We start from the raw sequence: 19,309 nt of genomic DNA on the forward strand, positions 1-19,309 counted from the left end.
CATATTTAAGGCTAAAAAGGAAACAGTCTTTTACCTGCCAAACACTGCCTTGTTCTGCTGCTCAGACCGATGCCTCTCACCTCCTTGTACTAAGAAGCAATGGGAACATTCCCGTGCGTCATTTCCATCTTTGGATTGCCCTTCAGCAGGCCCATGGCGTGTAACCAAGGCTAACAGGTTGGAAGACGCTTGTGTTTTAGGGATTTTGAAAGGAGCTGTGGTCTAAAGAAGCACATAAAAGCTAGTTTAAAATCATGCATGAAGTGTTCTGAATTTGCAGGCTGTACAGCAACTATTCAGGAATAAAGGCATTGGAATTAAGTCAGACCTGGATTTAAATAATGGCTCTACTAAGTTAAATTATCATTATTTGCAGATAACATGAATCTCTACATAGAAGACCCCAAAAACTCTACGAAATACCTTCTAGATTGTATCAAATTTAGTAGTGTAGCTGAATACAAAGTCAATACTCAAAAATCAATACCATTTATGTACACAAATAATAAAATCACTGAAAAAATTAGGGAAAGAACACTGTTCACAACAGCATTGAGAAAAAAATGAAATACATAGGAATCAATCCAATAAAGGACCTATACATAGAAAATTACAGCACTCTGAAAAAAAGCGATCAAAGAGATATCAGGAGATGGAAAGACATCCTCTGCTCTTGGGTTGGAAGAATCAACACAGTGAACTAACTCCCAAAATTGTTATACAGGGCCAGAGATTTAGCTCAGAGGAGCTGCTGCCTGCCTCACATGTGCAAGATCCCAAGTCTGATACCCAGTACCAAGAAAAAAAAAAAAAAAAAAAAAAAAAAAACACCTAAAATTGTTATACAGAATGTAATCCTAATCAAATTCTAACAGCATATCTCATAAAAGCATCATATCACAATGATATATACACACCACATTCACAGCAACACAGTTTGTAATAGCTAAATCTTGGGAACAAACCAACAGATATCCATCATGAATGGATAAAAAAGCTATGTTTTTAGACAATGGAGTACTACTCAGCCATAAGGAAAGATAAATTTGACAATAAGGATTTAATCAGATTTTACTGTTTCTTAAATTTTAAATTGTTAGATGCCATTTAAATGATGGTACAAGAATTCACTTTTCAGTAGCATTTCTTTTTGTTCAGATACCTGAATGATTTTAGCAAGATTTAGCAATATTTAAGTAACCAGTTTCTCTGACATTTAAAAAAAAGGTGGCTTCTGACTATTTTGATTTTTTCAAATATATGGCATCTTTGTCAATTAAACTGAAAAGTCTTTTTACAGAATGAGTTAAAACACAACTTGTGATAAGCACTGATAATAAACATGGCAAATACTGGCTGTTATTTATAAAATTAAAGAAAACACTTTCTTCAAACTCTAAATTTTGTGTATATTTTGAGGTTTTAAGAATTGATGGTTTATTTATTATTTTGTAGATTAAGTTATTCATGTATGAAACAAAGTAGGAATACATATTGAAAAAGGATTATGTTTACAGAGGGGATTTTCATGTGTCACATTTCTTAAATGTAAACATATTATTAACGCACACTTAAGTAGTACTTCAGAAAGCCAACAAAATAACAAAATTAAAGTGTCATATATGTGTCAGGGACAAAAATAAAGCCATTTTGGTGATGGAAAAAAAAGATAAACGAGACATTTATAGCTAAATGGATGCAACCTGAGACTCAATATTCCTAAGTGAAATAAATCGTACACATACGTGTAAATATTGCATTGTCTCTTTGGTGTGAGAAACTGAAAGGGCAAATAAAGAATAAATGTATTACAGATAATATGAAATAGGAAGAAACTGTTCAAAGGGAAAGGGAAACTGTGAAAGGGAGGTGGGGGGAGGAAAGGAAAAGGGGGAAAACCAAGAAAAAAAAATGCAAACAAAGCTTTTGTAAATATGGGGGGGGGGTGAAGGGAGGGAAGGGGATTGGGAGAAAAAGAGGAATCAAGATATATCATTTACTGCTGCCTGTCTCTCAAGCACAAGGACACAAGTTCAATCCCCGGTACCAAAAACAAAAAAACAAAAGATATGTAGGGCTGGGGATGTAGCTCAGTGGTGCCACCTTCTGCCTCACAATCACAAGGTCCTGAGTTTGATCCCTGGTACCAAAAAATTAAAAAACAAACAAACAAATATAATGTATAGGTGCAAACTCTCTTTGATACACGTGCTCATTATGTATATACAAACTGTACTGATAAAATTAATTTTTAAAATACTAGCTCTTCTCTATATAGCATGTGTTTTAAGCTCTTTGAGCCTCAATTTCCTTTTTTCAAGATTAAAAGGATCATGCAAATATAATATTCAACAAGTTAAGTTTTTATACCCTGCTGGGCACATAAAAAGTGCTCATCAAAATTATGGTTGTTTTTATCATGAATCCTTTCCATAAAGTATTATACCAGCTTACGATCTACAAAAGAAACATACCTTAGTAGGAGAGCCAATGATGGTTGGTAAAGGAGTTTTAAAGAACCAATCAGAACTCCGTGGAGATGATCCCATGTGCTTAGTGGGAGAGGTGCCAAGGCTGCCAGGCCGACTGGGCTGAGGTGAGTAGTTGTACCCAGCCCCGGCATGGGATGGGCACACAGGGTCAGAGTGCTGTTTTCTGAGCTTCTGCTTGTTTTGATAGATGTCAGTGAGGGTGGGGGTACTTTGCAGCCTAGCACCCAATAAGAGAGACTGTGGTGACTGAGCCTGTGGCACAGGAGAACCTACAAGAAAATGAATGCAATAGTAACCCAAAGTGAAGAAGTCCAAAGCAAAAACTCAAGAAATAAGAAGACAATTATTACAGTGAGAAGTCTGATGAGTGTCTTACTTTTCTTGAGATATCCTAATTGTTGGCTAGGCAAAGATATTTTCTAGCAACCTTTAGAAAACAAGTATGCTGTTGTATTCTTGTGAGATTTAATGAGAATGGATACATCCGCTGCTTTTATCTGTGGCTATCAATTCAGATTAATGTAAGGTCTGAAGAGATCTATAAATTTAATGGTCACAGGAAATAACAACAAAGACCTATATTGAACCAGATGATTTTTAATCTTTATATGCAATACACTTGGGTATATGAAAGTAATTATTCTCTTTCCTTACATAGCAACTAAAATAAACTTTCAGGCTAACCCAGGATAACCCCTTACTCAACAACACAAAAACAAAATATATGAAATATAGTAAAAGTCATAAAGATAGTAATAGAGCTATATCCTGAGTTCTATTATGTCTACAATAACAAACATAGGGATGTTTTATGTGTTTTGTCAGTGTCATCAGTGATACATTTAAAGCCTAGAGTACTCATATTCTCTACATAAGACAACACTTGTCTACTGTTTTCTTGAACTTTAAGGGAACAACACATCAAGACACTGAGAGACTAGGCACTCCTCCCCCACATAACCACCTTGTTGCCTACCATAAGAGTTGTCCACTTATATGGTACTTTTATCTTAATGTGGCCAGTGCATAGATAATTGAGTTCTAAATCTATGGAGTTTCTTGCAAGCAAAACTATCACCAATAACATTAAGTAAATATATTCTTAGCGACCTAACCATCAACTCTCTAAAAACAGACAGGCATAGAAGGTTTGCTACTAACTACTCTTGGCTTGATCTCATTTCAAACCTGACATTTAATTCTTTAGAACAGTGTTCTGTCTTTTATACAAATAAATTTTATAAATAAATAAGTAAAATTAGTGGCAAAATATTATGACTGGTGAATTACTTCATCTCTTTCTTAAGCTTTATTTTTAGAAAACAAAAAATATTAAAAATATTAAAAACTAACCTTAGAAAACAGTGTTTTCTAAATTATATATGACTCCCTCAACTAACAACTGTTGACGTGTCCATACGACAGAACCTGATTTATAAGTGTAATTCACATATCTTTTCAGTCATATATTCATATATGAATATATGTGAATGTATAGAACTTTAAGTTCAATGTATATGTATATATGAATATATATAATTGTAGATAATTACATATGAATATATTACTATTTATAATATAGTAAAGCAATAACCATCTCTTTTTCGTTTTTGTCTAAGACTGATAGGGGGACTTCTTTATCAAGAATAAATTAATCTGGGGCTGGGGATTTAGCTCAGTGGTTCCACCGCCTGCCTTGCAAGCACAAGGACCCGAGTTCGATCCCTGGTACCAAAAAAAATTTTAAAAAAAGAATATATTAATCTGTGAGCCAAATTAAACTCCTCTTTTAAATCATAGGTGCACATGCTAGACTTGAACTTGTAATCCTCCTGCCTCAACATCCTGGAGTGCTGGCATTACAGGTGTGGGCTACCACACCCAGATAGCATTTTTCTGTTGTGCTACAATAATTAGTTTATGTCTACCAGTCTCACTACATAGTGACTACCTTGAAGAAGGTAGGAATAAATTTTAGCGTTGTGTTGTTAGACACTGATCCTGTTTCAGCTGTCTTGAAAGCATTTGGAAAGCGCAGAAGGACTGAATTGAGAGAGCTCTGGAGCATTAGAGTCCTGAAAGTCTACTTTTTCATTCTTCATTATGCTGCTCTTTGACCCTGAAGAAGTCACTACCCCTCTTGGTTTACCTACTTTTCTATAAATAAGAAGGAGTTAGCCCATCTGCCCTTCAGGGTTCCTCTAATAATTCATTTTAACAATTAATAGAAATGTGTACTTTAACTGCAGGAAATTAATATTTAATATTAAAAAAGTTCATAGCCTTCCATTTCACCTCTTTCTTCAGAGTTGTAAGGTGCTCACCACATTAAAAAAAAAAAGCTTAAAGAGTATATAGGCCATATTTTATTTCACACACATACCAAATGACAGTGCCTCTAATATCAAAGGCCTTCTGATGCATTCTGAGCAGTAAGTAAATTAGGTGAGACATGCGATAAGTCTCCAACCCTCACCCACTGATTTCTAGGTAATTATTTTAGACAGTAATTTTGCTTGAATTTATCTGGATTTTTATTGCCTGTTTTCTCCAGATTTTATGTGAAAATCATTTAAAACAAAATACATCATATATATTATTTATCAGGGCCAAGGATTTAGCTCAGTGGTTCTGCTGCCTGCCTCACAAACACAAGGTCCTGGGTTGATTCCCCAGTACAGGGAAAAAAAAAAAAAAAAAAATCAAATTAATGAAATTTCACTTTCTAGATTTTCATTATATGTATGATAATAAAAATTTAGGTTATTTCATTCCTAAGAATATTTTAATAAAGTATTTTATATGTAAAAAGGGGTATTACCTATATGACACACAGAAACACATTAGGGAGCTGGGGATGTAGCTCAGTGGCACATGGCACAGTACCTGCCTTAAAAGCACAAGGTCCTGAGTTCAAACCCTGGCACACCCCCCCCCAGGAAAGAAACATATTAGACCAAGATTCTAAAAAAACAGGATAGCAGAGGAAATATTTCATATCAATTCAGTTCTTCTGATAAGACCAGAAAAACATAACTCAAATCCATTCCTAATGAAATTCAAATTATTAAAATACCAAATACATTTTCCTACCTGAGGAGTTTCTACTCCTGGATTCATGGCCCTGAAGATGCCCACAACAGCACTGACTAAATTGCTCAGGAATAGTACCAACTATAAAATAAAAGATGGAGAAAGGAATAAAAAATTATTTAAAACCAGTGAAGTATGCGAATAGGCAACATATGCACAAATTGCTCAGTATATACTGTAATAGCTTACAAAATTTTAATCAGTAAAGATTTAGATTTGAACTAACATGGAGTCAACGAGGTCAGAAATGGTCATGCTAAGATTAAAAAGTATATAACAAGATCAAAAGGAAAGAAGGCCGTGTAAATGAGGCAATTTAAGGTGATTGTAGGTTTTGGGGTTTTTTTTCTCAATCATTGTCACAGGGCTCTTGAGGACTGGTTATCAGTAGCCCTGCTCTGCCTGCCTCCTTCTGAGACTTCTTGCTTTCCACCTTAGTTCTCCTACAGCAGTTCTCACTGCAGGCAGGGTCCCTCCAACCCACCTGTTTTTCCCACTACCTCTATGTTGCTTCTCATAGATGCTATGGGACTTAGTAGCTTTGGCTTCTCTTACTCTTTGAGGAAGCATTTTCTCTGCCTCTTAAATTTCACTGAAGATGTGGTTTGTGGCTTTTCTGTTTCCATAAGGGTTCTTCTTGTTACCATAAATGAAGTGAGAAGATCTATAACAAAGCTGCTACTATATTCCTAGTGGAGGTGGAAGACTTCTGATGAACGTGACCCAAAGCTTTTTGTATTTTAATTTTATAGGTCTGAGCGATGAGTCAAGTAAGGCATTCTATGCATTTTAACCTAGGATCTCTAACTCTGCAATTAGAACCCAAATACAATGATCATGCTTTTGATATAAAAGACCCATTTATTTACTGTATTTTCAACAGCAAGCACAACGGATTGGGGGGCGGGTGCTGGGGATTGAACTTGGGACCTTGCACTTGCAAGGTAGGCGGCAGTACCACTGAGCTGAATCCCAGCCCAAACCCAACAGATTTATACAGAGGTTCTCAAGGGACAGTTAGAGGAATTGGGTAAAGTGAAAGGGCCATCCATGCCCTCCAATCAGGTCAGAATCATTACTATAGCAAACTGAGGTTCCTAAAAAGAGTCCATTGTGTTAGATCTGTTGCAGTGAAAACAAAGTTGAAAAATAGCTGCTTTAAACTCTCCTTACCCAAAGGGGAAGGTGAATAAGGCCTGGAAGACCCAGTAGAAAGTCTCCGTCCAACTGTCTGCACTGTGTCTGCTGGTGCTGGGGAGCAGGATCCCACTCTGAGGAAGCCCAGGGGGCTGGTGTTAGACCTTCGTACCACTGCAGATCTGGTGAGAAAAGGAGAATTATTTACTTTGGTAAGTTCTAGGATTTCCTTTGAAATTTTCTAACAATATGGCACAAAAAAGCCTTTCTAAAAATGTACAGCAGTCACATGGAACAAACATAAAAAGTATAAAATAATATAGAGTACTATCTCCCTCAATTTATCTATCTATCTAATTCTCAACATTTCTCTAATCCTATTCAAAAAACTACCAGAGCTGGGCGTGGTGGCACACGCCTATAATCCCAGCAATCGGGAGGCTAAGGTAGGAGGATCACCTGAGTTCAAAGCCAGCCTGGGCTACATAGTGAGTTCAGAGCCAGTTTGAACTACAAAGGGAGATCCCGCTTCAAAAAAAAAAAAAATTTAACACTATTTTTAGTTTCTAGTGTAGTCTTGCAGAATGACTTAATGAATATGCAGTATAACCAAAATGAATACATATTATTATATTCACCTTGTTTTAACACCAAAGATGATATACACTACTTTCAATTTGTTTTTTATTTTTATGTTGGTGAGCAACTCTGAAGAAAGAGGTGAAATGGAAGGCTATGAACTTTTTTAATATTAAATATTAATTTCCTGCAGTTAAAGTACACATTTCTATTAATTGTTAAAATGAATTATATGAGGAGACCTCTAGAGCAGCATAATGAAGAATGAAAAAGTAGACTTTCAGGACTCTAATGCTCCAGAGCTCTCTCAATTCAGTCCTTCTGCGCTTTCCAAATGCTTTCAAGACAGCTGAAACAGGATCAGTGTCTAACAACACAACGCTAAAATTTATTCCTACCTTCTTCAAGGTAGTCACTATGTAGTGAGACTGGTAGACATAAACTAATTATTGTAGCACAACAGAAAAATGCTATCTGGGTGTGGTAGCCCACACCTGTAATGCCAGCACTCCAGGATGTTGAGGCAGGAGGATTACAAGTTCAAGTCTAGCATGTGCACCTATGATTTAAAAGAGGAGTTTAATTTGGCTCACAGATTAATATATTCTTTTTTTAAAATTTTTTTTGGTACCAGGGATCGAACTCGGGTCCTTGTGCTTGCAAGGCAGGCGGTGGAACCACTGAGCTAAATCCCCAGCCCCAGATTAATTTATTCTTGATAAAGAAGTCCCCCTATCAGTCTTAGACAAAAACGAAAAAGAGATGGTTATTGCTTTACTATATTATAAATAGTAATATATTCATATGTAATTATCTACAATTATATATATTCATATATACATATACATTGAACTTAAAGTTCTATACATTCACATATATTCATATATGAATATATGACTGAAAAGATATGTGAATTACACTTATAAATCAGGTTCTGTCGTATGGACACGTCAACAGTTGTTAGTTGAGGGAGTCATATATAATTTAGAAAACACTGTTTTCTAAGGTTAGTTTTTAATATTTTTAATATTTTTTGTTTTCTAAAAATAAAGCTTAAGAAAGAGATGAAGTAATTCACCAGTCATAATATTTTGCCACTAATTTTACTTATTTATTTATAAAATTTATTTGTATAAAAGACAGAACACTGTTCTAAAGAACTAAATGTCAGGTTTGGAATGACAGCTCCCTCACACCAATAAATAAATAAATAGCCTAAAATGAGGGAACTGCAGATATTCCAAATATTGATAGATTATACAACAGCAAAAAGTCACATTGATACCAAAGGGTCACCCATAAATCTTAACAGAAATGTTTGATAAGACATTAACAGAAAGTGTTAAGATCACAGTGGTGAAAACAAATTTCCCAAAATTCTCATTTTTTGCTTGGAAGCTCATATTCATTACTGACATTTACTTGTTTTCTTCAAAGTAGCAATTTTTTTTTTTTTTTTTTTTTAGACAGATTATCACTATGCAACCCAGGCTGGCTTGAACTCAGAATAATCCTCCTGCCTCAGCCTCCTGAGTTGGGATTTACAGGCATGCACCACAACACTCAGCTCAAAGTAGCAAAATTTATTTCTTTTTTTTTCTTAAATATTTTTTCCCCACTAAGTTTATTGGTACTTTTTAGGTATACACTACAGTTACATTCATAATGGGATTTTGTACCTTTTACATGATGTATCTCAGTTCTTGTTTTTTTCCCATAACACCACCCTCTTCATCCCCTCCACCCTTCCCTATTTACAAAGACTTTGCTTCCCTTTTTTCCTTTCCTTTTCTCATATTTTTTATTTAGTTCATTTTTAAAAAAATGGTTGCTTAAGGCTGGGGATTTATTTAGCTCAGTGGTTCTGCAGCTTGCCTCACAAACACAAGGTCCTGATTTCAATCCCTGGTACCAAAAAAAAAAAAAAAAAAAAAAATGGTTGCTAGACACCCATGCCATAGTTTGTCAGTAATTCACTGAAGTAAGAGGAGGGATTCCTTTTAAAAAGTGGCTAATACAGCCCACAACTAAAACAAATATTCCAGTGTTCTTTCTAAGATAACTACTCTAAAATAAAGCAAAATGCTTTATGTGTACATTCTACTCAAGGGTTATTCTTTTCAAAGAGAAATAATTTTTATTGCTTTGTCAAAGGCATTCCTTAGTACTGACAGTAATGAGGTGGTCAAGAACACAAAGATCAATAGCACAATTTGGTGTTAACACTTCGACTGATCCTAAAGAATGAGCAAGATTTAAAAAAAATTTGGGGGGGGTACATTTTAGCTATACATAATGATCACATTCATCATGGGGAATCTGTACCTGTACACAATGTATCTCTATTCTTCTTTTTGCCCCAACCCCCTCTGCTCCTTTCAATTACTAGTCCCCTCCTTATTTACAAAACCTTTGCTTCCATTTTTCCCCTCCCCCACCCCACCCCCACCTTGTTCAGCTTTCCATTTGAACATTTTCTTCTTATTTTCCAATATCTATTACAAATTTTGGTCCTTATTTACCCTTTTGGGTTTCTCACACCAGAGAAACGTAGAATTTAAACAGCAAGTTAAAACAACACTGATATTCCATCTCACTCCAAAAAGAATGGCTGTTATCAAGACATCAACTAACAATAAATGCTGGTAGAGCTGTTGCGGGTGGATCCTTCTCCATTATTGGTGAGAGTATAGACTGGTGCAACCAACTATAGAAATCAGTGTGGATATTCCTCAAAAAACTAAAACTAGGGCCGGGGATTTAGCTCAGTGGTTCTGCCACCTGCCTTGCAAGCACAAGGTCCAGAGTTCGATCCCCAGTGCCAAAAAAAACAACTAAACCTAGGAGTTCCAGTTGACCCAGCTATTGCCCTTCTTCATATCTTCCTGAAAGAATTAAAAGCTACCTACCTCAAAATATATGCACACCCATGTTTACATTAGTACAATTTGTAACAGCTAAATCTTGGAAACAACCCAAATGCCCATCAACGGATGAATGGATAAATAAGACATGTTTTTTTAAATAATGGAATTCTGCCATAAAGAAGCATAAAGTTGAGACATTTCTAGGTAAATGGATACACCTTGAAACCATACTCTTAAATGAGCAGATTTAGATTCTACTTTATGCACCATTACTACATATATCAATGCAGTGAACAAAGCTAATATCATAGTATTATTATAAAAGTTCTGACCTTCTAAAGGTATCCACAGACCAGACTCAGAGAACCACAGCCTGAAATGTCAATTACTGCTTTTTAAATTTTATACCGTATCTTAGAAAGTTTTCTGCCTTAATATATAGCTTCCTTACTCTTTTTAAATTGAAGATACATAATATTTCATTGTCATACATGAATTATAATAAATGAGTCCGTTTCTGGTGGGCACTTGGCTTATTTCTCATCTTTTCTTATTGTAATAGTAACTTTATATAATTTCATACATAAATACTACATATACACGGAATATTTATCTATGCACATGTATATACAGAACAAGTTAACAAAGCTGAACTACTCTTTCCTTCTTCCACTTTACCTGAGTTTTCTGAGATTTAGGTATTTTTGGGACTACTGAGGACACAGTGATTCTCCTGTCAGAAAATCTACCTGCTAAAGCAGGAACCCTTCCTCCATTCTCTTCATTTACCAGAAACTTTCAAAGAAATCTATAATCATTGAACATCGGTTCTTATTTTACTTGTGTTTGTGGACTTACACTTTTGCTATTTCTTTGCTACCTACCATCTTTAATGGAGTCTCAAAATGTGGAAGAAGTAAACAATAAGTAAATAATCTGCTCTGATAGGATTTTTTTTTTGTACTAGGGATCAAACTCAGGACCTGGGCTAAATCCCTAGCCCTAGGATTTCATTTATAATAAGTTATTCAAGTCTAAAAGTAATTATACTTGTGGGTAAATATATGCATCTATATGTGCAAACACACATACACACACATCTGATTGAAAGTTTCAGATATTTCAATAATATACAGTTAACAACAACAACAAAGTAAAAATTAAGACACAAGCTCACCTTGGAGAACCATGGGGATTTGTACCAGAACTGGCAGCAGATGTCAGATTCTGCTCAATGCGCTGATAATTCCTTATTTGAGTAGGAACTGGAATTGGGGCTGTTTCACTGTGAGGTGACACAGTAGGTTGACACTGCCTGCCATCATAATTTTTAAAAGAAATAAATATTAGTAAGGCCACTTTTCTCTCACATGACCTGTTAGTGATAGAAAATACTCTACAAAGCACCAAATGATCACTTCTGAATGTGATCAGGAAATAATCTTGTTTTAAAAAATAAAAAAATAAAACCAAAGAAATCACATCTGTCATCTAAACAGCTCCTCCTGGCATTCAGACTAAAGACTACGAATATTATCAATGACCCAAGAAAAAGTCTATCAGAGGAAAAGTACACAGATCAAGAGAACTATTCACCCACTCACATTCTGCTAATTCACTATATGAGAACAAAAAATATTTCTAGGAAAATATACTGGGTAAAAAGAACAGGAAGTTGGAAAACAAGTATCTCTGAAATGTTTACAAGTCCTGATTCTGAAGGAACTCTCACTTCATGAAAACTGAAAATTGTGCAAATCTCAAAGTACATAGCTAATCTATAGACCACATTATTTCCTTGCTTTTCTCTCACTTCATGAAAACAAAGTATACAGCTAATCTGTACACAGTATTTCCTTGTCTTCTTTTTTAGAATTAGAAAAGTTTTATTAAATGACTTAAGAAAAAAACATTACCTATTAAACTCATGCATTCTTACTTTAAAGGTACTTACAGCATTATCATTTCAACATTTCCTTGCGAAAATAAGATTTAGAAGTCCACAGAGGTCCACTTTAAGAATGACCCACAATAAAGACAACATATTTATAGCTTTTATAATACTTCCTTCAAATTGTGATTTTGGAGAGCAATGCATCCATATTTATTTGCGCAAGTGGGCCAGGGATTTAGCTCAGTGGTTGCGCCACCTGCCTTGCAAGCACAAGGACCTGAATTTGATCCCCAGTACCAAAAAAAAAAAAAAAAAAAAAAAATTTACTTGCGCAAGAGTTTCTTAAATTTATTGTACTTCAAAACACTAGGGGTTTTCACAAGTCTTTGAAAGTGTTAAAATTTTTTTTAAAATCTGTATTTACATGGTTTCAATTTTGTTTTTAATTGTTGTTTTGCACTAGCAATCAAACCCAGGGCCTTGCACACAAATGCTCTACCACTGAACTACATCTCCATCCTCAGTGTGCACGTTATTTATATTCAGGGAGTTTCTATACATCCTCTCATGACTTTGAAATGAACTGTAAGAACTAAACATTTCCCAACTCTTTCTATTCATAGGCATTCTCTCCACTATGAATTACAACATGTGCTTAGAAAGGCTGTGTGATTATCAACTTCCCCACATTCCACAGATAGGCTTTCTCTCCAATATCAGATATTTTCTTCTTTTGCAAGGAATTGCAACAAGAAAGTGATTTTCAATATTGCTTACATTCCCAGCATCCGTATCATTAAAGTTTTTCAATTTTCATGACTAAAATAATGGCAAGACTTCATCACGCTTTACACTCAAAGGGTTACCCATCAATATGAATCTTTCTATGTTTATACAAGAAAGTGGGACACTTGAAAGCTTTCCCACACTCATTACATTCATATAGTTTTTCTCCATTATGAGTTCTTTCATGTCTTCAAAAGGAATTGGTAGTTAAGGCTTTCCAACATTGCTTACTTTCATAGGGTTTTTCTCAACTGGTAGTTCCTTCATGTTTTCTAACATCACTGGAACTACTGAAGGCTTTCCCACATTGCTTACATTTATAAGGTCTGTCTCCACTACCTGTTACCATGTGTCTTCGAACACTTTTGAGACAAGTGACTATTTTCCCACATTCCTTACATTCTTAATGTTTCTCTTCAGCATGTGTTCTCATATGCATTCGAATGTAACTTGGACAAATGAAAGCTTTCCCACATTGTTTACTCAGAGGGTTTCTCTCCAGTGTAAGTTGTTTCATGATTTTGAAGAGAACTAGAACATTTAAAGGCTTTACCATATTGTTTATATTCATAGGATTTCTCTCCAGTGTGAGTCCTTTCATGTATATGAAATCAACTGGGATAATGAAATGCTTTCCCACATACCTCACACATTTATATGGTCCATCACCAATGCACTATCATGTGTCTTCAAACACTCTGGAGTTCAGTAAAGGTTTTCCCACACTGCTTACAATTATAGGGCTTATCTCCAGTGTGAGTTCTTTCATGTATTCAAATGTAACTGGGAAAACTGAAAGCTTTCCCACACTGCTTGCATTTGTAGGATTTTTCTCCAGTGTGAGTCTGTTCACACATTTGAACGTAATTGGAACTTCTGAAGGATTTCCCACATTGCTTACATTCATAAGAGTTTCTCCCTACTGTGAGTTCTTTCAAAATTTTGAACAGAACTGGGCCAGTGAAAGGCTTTACCACATTGCTCATGTTCACACGGTTTTTCCATATATTCCTTATACTCATACGGTCTTTCTCCAGGGTCAAATGTGGTATGTCTACTAAGGAATGAATGATGAATGGCCACTTCTATACATTCATGACTTACAGAAGGTTTTCCTGTCCACAATATGATCTGGAATCTAGCTGAAGTTTTTTCCATTTATTGCTTTCTTTATATTCAGATTCCCTCCACCACTTGACTTCTTAGATTTCTCCTGAGATTTCTGTATTCATCTTCAATATTCTGGTTTTCCTGTTTTATTCCAACAGAAGACAGGTTCTTGAAAGTTTCCAACATCACTTCTCTGTAGAGATTCTTTTGAAAATGATCCAGCAAAGCCCATTGCTCCAGGGTGAAGTTTACCGCCACATCCTCAAATGTCATTAAGTCCAAGGGCTTCTGCATTCCTGGCTGTGAGCAGACAGGAACATTATCAGGGTAGAATTCTAGGAACAAATAACTACTTTCCATGGCCTCTCTTTGCAGGCTCAACAATGGCCTTAACTTGAAGTCACTGGGCATGAACCTCTGGGTCCCATTCAAGACTAGTCAGTTGCCTCAGGTGTTTTTCCTGGAAGGAAATGACTCAGAAGTGAATATTCTCAGGACACTCCAACAGACACAGCTGCTGCAGGCATCCTGGGACAGTCCCAAGCATTTCACTGATATCTTCCCGCTCCTGGAGTCACCTACAGTCTTCATGAAGACTGGCTCACAGCCAGGAATGCTCAATAGTATGTCCTGGGCTGGAAATTTAGCTCAGACAACTTTGAATTAATTTTAAAACATATCCTGAAACATACTAGGGGCAATACTGGGCCTTAAGATGACTTTCTTCTACCCTTCTATAATTCTATTTTTGTTTTTTTGAGACAGGGTCTCACTATGTACTTGAGATTGACCTGGAACTCACCATGTAGCCCAGGCTGGTCTCAAACGCACAGTGATCCAGTGTTGGGATTACAGGTGTGTGCCACCATGCCCAGCTTACCATTCTATAATTCTAAATAACTTTTTCTCAATTTTAATGCAGATATAAAGAAATCACAATTAGTCATTCAAATAAACCCTATAATATCTTCTAAAGGTTACTTTAGAGCTTTTCAACTATTAGAGTATGCTACATTTAAATAAAAATCTCATCTGTTGCAAGGATATTTTTCAATGTCTACTACCCATTTCTTCTCACTAACAACTCAGAATTTATTGATGGTAGTGACATATAGCTAAATTATATCATATTCCAGAATCCTTTGTAGCCAAGAGTCTTTCTTATGTCTTTCTTAGCCAGGGCAATGTAAGCCAAGTCTTGTAATCATTCTTCTTTCTTCCTGCCCAAAATGCTTGCTGGAGCTTAAGTAGCTATCTTGAAACCACAAAGAAAAGGCCAAGAGAATTCAAACTACTTAAACGTCTCACAATCCAAATTGTGATTTTGGAGAGCAATGCATCCATATTTATTTGCGCAAGTGGGCCAGGGATTTAGCTCAGTGGTTGCGCCACCTGCCTTGCAAGCACAAGGACCTGAATTCGATCCCCAGTACCAAAAAAAAAAAAAAAAAAAAAATTTACTTGCGCAAGAGTTTCTTAAATTTATTATACTTCAAAACACTAGGGGTTTTCACAAGTCTTTGAAAGTGTTAAAATTTTTTAAAAAATCTGTACATGGTTTCAATTTTGTTTTTAATTGTTGTTTTGCACTAGCAGTCAAACCCAGGGCCTTGCACACAAATGCTCTACCACTGAACTACATCTCCATCCTCAATGTGCACGTTATTTATATTCAGGGAGTTTCTATACGTCTCAGAGCCGCAGGAACAAAGGCAATAGCAATCTTGATTTCTCATGATGTAAGAAAGATTTCAGTAGTCAACTATACTGAAGTCAGGACGCAGTTGTTTACAGTCAATGGGAATTCATGAGTCACAATTTAGTTGTACTTCTATACTTTCTCTAATAGAGATTTACTTTTCATTTTACTATTTCTATTAAGTATCTTTAAACAAGTATTTAATATTTTTAGTATCTATCCATCTCATGTTGAAGTTTATCTGCATTCTGAAAATAGAAAATAACTAACAAAAACAAAAATAAACCTACCATTCAAAACTAAAACAGCTTCAGAAGCTCTGGTGCCTTCAAGCTTGTGTATTATTAACATTAACAGGCCTGGCTGGGGATTTAGCTCAGTGGTTCTGGTGCCTGCCTAGCAAGCACAAGGGCCCAAGTTTGATCCCTAGTACCAAAAAAACATTAACAGACCTGAGAGGCTAAATTCCTTAAGAAGAGAGCAATCAGCATAGCTACCAGCTTTTAGAATAGGAATGAACAAGTGCTATCTTTCTACTACTTCAATTTAAGGAGTAAATAAAAAGTTAAATATTGTTCCTCAATGAAATACATCCAGAATTTTTTTAACTTACACATGGTAAGTTTTAATATTTTCCCCAGAGTTGTTAATCTCCAAAGGAACTTAGTTAAACCAGGTCTGGTGGCACACACCTGTAATCCCAGCACTCCACTAGGAAGGCAGAGGCATGAGGACCACTGTGAGTTCAAGGCTAGCCTGGGCTACATAGAAATGAATTCTGGGCCAGTCTGAGGCACAAAGTGAGACCCTGTCTCAAAAAGCTGGGAATGTAGCTCTGTGGCAGTAGGCCAGCCTTTCAAGTGAAGGTCCTGAACTCGATCCCCAGTACCAAAAAAAAAAAAAGCTGCACAGTTACTCTAAGAGGTAAATTTAACAACCTCAAAATTCAAAGCACCTCTCTCACTTAATACCAGTTGACTTCTCTAAAGATTCTGGTTCTACCACCAATTAGCATATTAAGAGATGAACAGCCATGACTGGTGTACTATAAATATTGTCTGAGTCACCAGACAGGCCTTGCAAAGCAGGCTTATTCAGCAACTGGAGAGTCTTTCTCCTGTTTCCAGAATACACAAGGGGAATTCAAACAACTACATTAAGAACAATACCCCTAAATAATCCAATTAGAAAATGGGTGAGGCTGGGCATGGTGGTGCACACCTGTAATCCCAGCGTAATCCCAACACTCGGGAGGCTGAGGCAGGAGGATCACTGTGAGTTTGAGACCAGCCTGGGCTACATAGTGAGTTCCAGGTCAGTCTCAACTACATAGTGAGACCCTGTCTGAAAAACTAAAAAAAAAAAAAAAGGTGAAAGTTGATTACATATTTCTCTCAATAGAAGACATACAAATGGCAGACAAGCATGTGATAAAATGCTCAGCATCACTAATCATCAGGGAAATGCAAATCAAAACAGTGAGATAACATCTTAATCTAGTTAGAATAGTTATGACAAAAAATAACAAATGTTGGTGAGAATTTTGAGAAACAGGAACTCTCCTAAATTATTACTGGAAATGTAAATTAATATGGCTATTATGGGAAACCAAATGGAGGTTCCACAAAAATCTGAAAACAGGGAGGGCAGGGACAAGGGGAAAATATGAGAACCAAGACCTGTCATGTAAAGGTACAAGATCTCAATAATGAATGTAACTGTACTGTATACCTAAAATGTACCAATAATCTCAATGAAGAAAAAAAAAATCTGAAAACACAACTACCATAGATCTCCAGCAATCCCATTACTGAATATAAAGCCAAACAAACTGAAATCAGTTATGTCAAAGAAACTTTTGGGCCAGGGATTTAGCTCAGTGGTGCCGCCATCTGCCTTGCAAAAAACCCAAGGTCCTGAGTTCAATCCCTGGTACCAAAAAAAGAGAGAAACTTTTGCACTCTGTTGCAGCACTGTTCACAATAGCCAAGATATAAAGTCAACACGTGGTTGAATGGATAAGGGAAATAGAAATGTGGTATATACACACAATGGTGTATTATTCATCCACATAGCACAGCAGTATAACTATGGTTGACAATTATTTCAACAACAGCTAATATGAGCCAGGCATGGTGGTGCACACCTGTAATCCCAACATTCATGAGGCTGAGGCAGGAGGATCACCATGAGTCTAAGGCCAGCTTGGGCTACATAATGAGACACTGCCTCAAACAAACAAACAATTATGGAGGATTTTTAATTATTCAAATACAAATAACTCTAAGATGATTGAAATGCCAATACACATTATATACATGTACTTAAATGCCATGGGCCATGGATTTAGCTCAGTGGCACCAAGCCTGCCTTGCAAGCAGAAGGTCCTGAGTTTGGTCCCCAATACCAAGAAAGTGGGGGAGAGGAGGAGAGGAAAGGGGATTTAGCTCAGTGGTACAGTGCCTGCCTGGCCAACACAAGGTCCTTTAAAAAGAAAAAAAAAAAAAGGCCAGGAACTCAGCTCAGTGGCACCACACCTGCCTGGCAAGTACAAGATCCTGAGTTTGATTTCCAGTACTGGGAGGAAAAAAGCCACACTGTATATCAAGAAAATAAGTACAAAAGGAAAAAAATCGAAACAAAGTGTTTGTAAATGGGGGAGAGTGGAGGGGGTGAAAGAAGGGCAGGGGTATGGGGGAAAAATGAGAATCAACATCAGTCATGTAAGGGTACAAGATCCAAATGATGAATATAACTGTACTATATACTTAAAAAGTACGAGTAAACTCAGAGTAAAAAACAAAGAGAAAAGAAAGTATAATTTGTACATATCAATAGAAAAAAATATTGAAGTCAGGCATGGTGGCACATGCCTGTAATCCCAGCACTCGGGAGGCTGAGGCAAAAGGATTGCTTTAATAAGAGAAAAGAAACAAATCACATAAAGGAAAGCCCATCAGAATCACAGCAGACTTTTCAACACAAACCCTTGGGGCAAGGAGAGCCTGGAATGACATATTTCAAGTACTAAAAGAGAACAACCTCCAACCTAGACTGATGTATCCAGCAAAACTCTCTTTCAAAATGGAGGGGGAAATAAGACACTTCCACGACAAAGAACACCTGAGAAACTACATGAATACCAAACCAGCACTACAAGCAATTCTAAACAAGATCCTAGAAAAAGACAATGAAGGCAACAACACCATGAGGCCCAACAGAGCAAATCAAATAGGCAAGTCAAGAAATTAAAAGGAGAAGGTGAAAAAGTAAAAGGAGTCAACAAAAGGCCAATAACATGTCAATAATAAGTCAGTACATATCAGTTATAACCAGCAATGTCAATGGCCTCAACTCACCAATCAAGAGAAATAGACTGGCAAAATGGAATAAGAAGCAAAATTCAATAATATGTTGTATACAAGAAACACACCTAGTGCAAAAAGAAGCCCATAGCCTGAAAGTAAAAAGATAGAAAACAATTCTCCATGCGACAGGAGCCCAGAAAAAAACAGGGGTAGCAATCTTATTTGCAGACAAAGTAAATTTCAAACCAAAACTGAATCTAGTACTATTGATGTAGGACAGTACTGTATCATACCTCTATGAATGTAAAATATCTAGTACCTGCTTTATGATACATAGTAGGGAC

General features: G+C 36.2%; 1 protein-coding gene across 1 annotated transcript in view; it reads right to left on the reverse strand.

Moving 5' to 3' along the window:
- The window catches only part of Ulk2 (unc-51 like autophagy activating kinase 2), an 80,460-nt gene that overhangs the window by 13,191 nt on the left and 47,960 nt on the right, over window positions 1-19,309 (reverse strand). The window contains exons 15-19 of the mRNA XM_010635155.2: window positions 11,346-11,483; window positions 6,759-6,904; window positions 5,586-5,666; window positions 2,475-2,761; window positions 35-222 (exon numbers count right to left, since the gene is read on the reverse strand). Coding sequence (XP_010633457.1) covers window positions 35-222; window positions 2,475-2,761; window positions 5,586-5,666; window positions 6,759-6,904; window positions 11,346-11,483 — 840 coding nt within the window. The remainder of the gene's footprint in view (window positions 1-34; window positions 223-2,474; window positions 2,762-5,585; window positions 5,667-6,758; window positions 6,905-11,345; window positions 11,484-19,309) is intronic.

This window comes from Fukomys damarensis, unplaced genomic scaffold (assembly GCF_012274545.1).
Source record: "Fukomys damarensis isolate Sample0158 unplaced genomic scaffold, DMR_v1.0_HiC HiC_scaffold_13, whole genome shotgun sequence".
In the NCBI taxonomy this organism is placed as follows: Eukaryota; Metazoa; Chordata; class Mammalia; order Rodentia; family Bathyergidae; genus Fukomys; species Fukomys damarensis.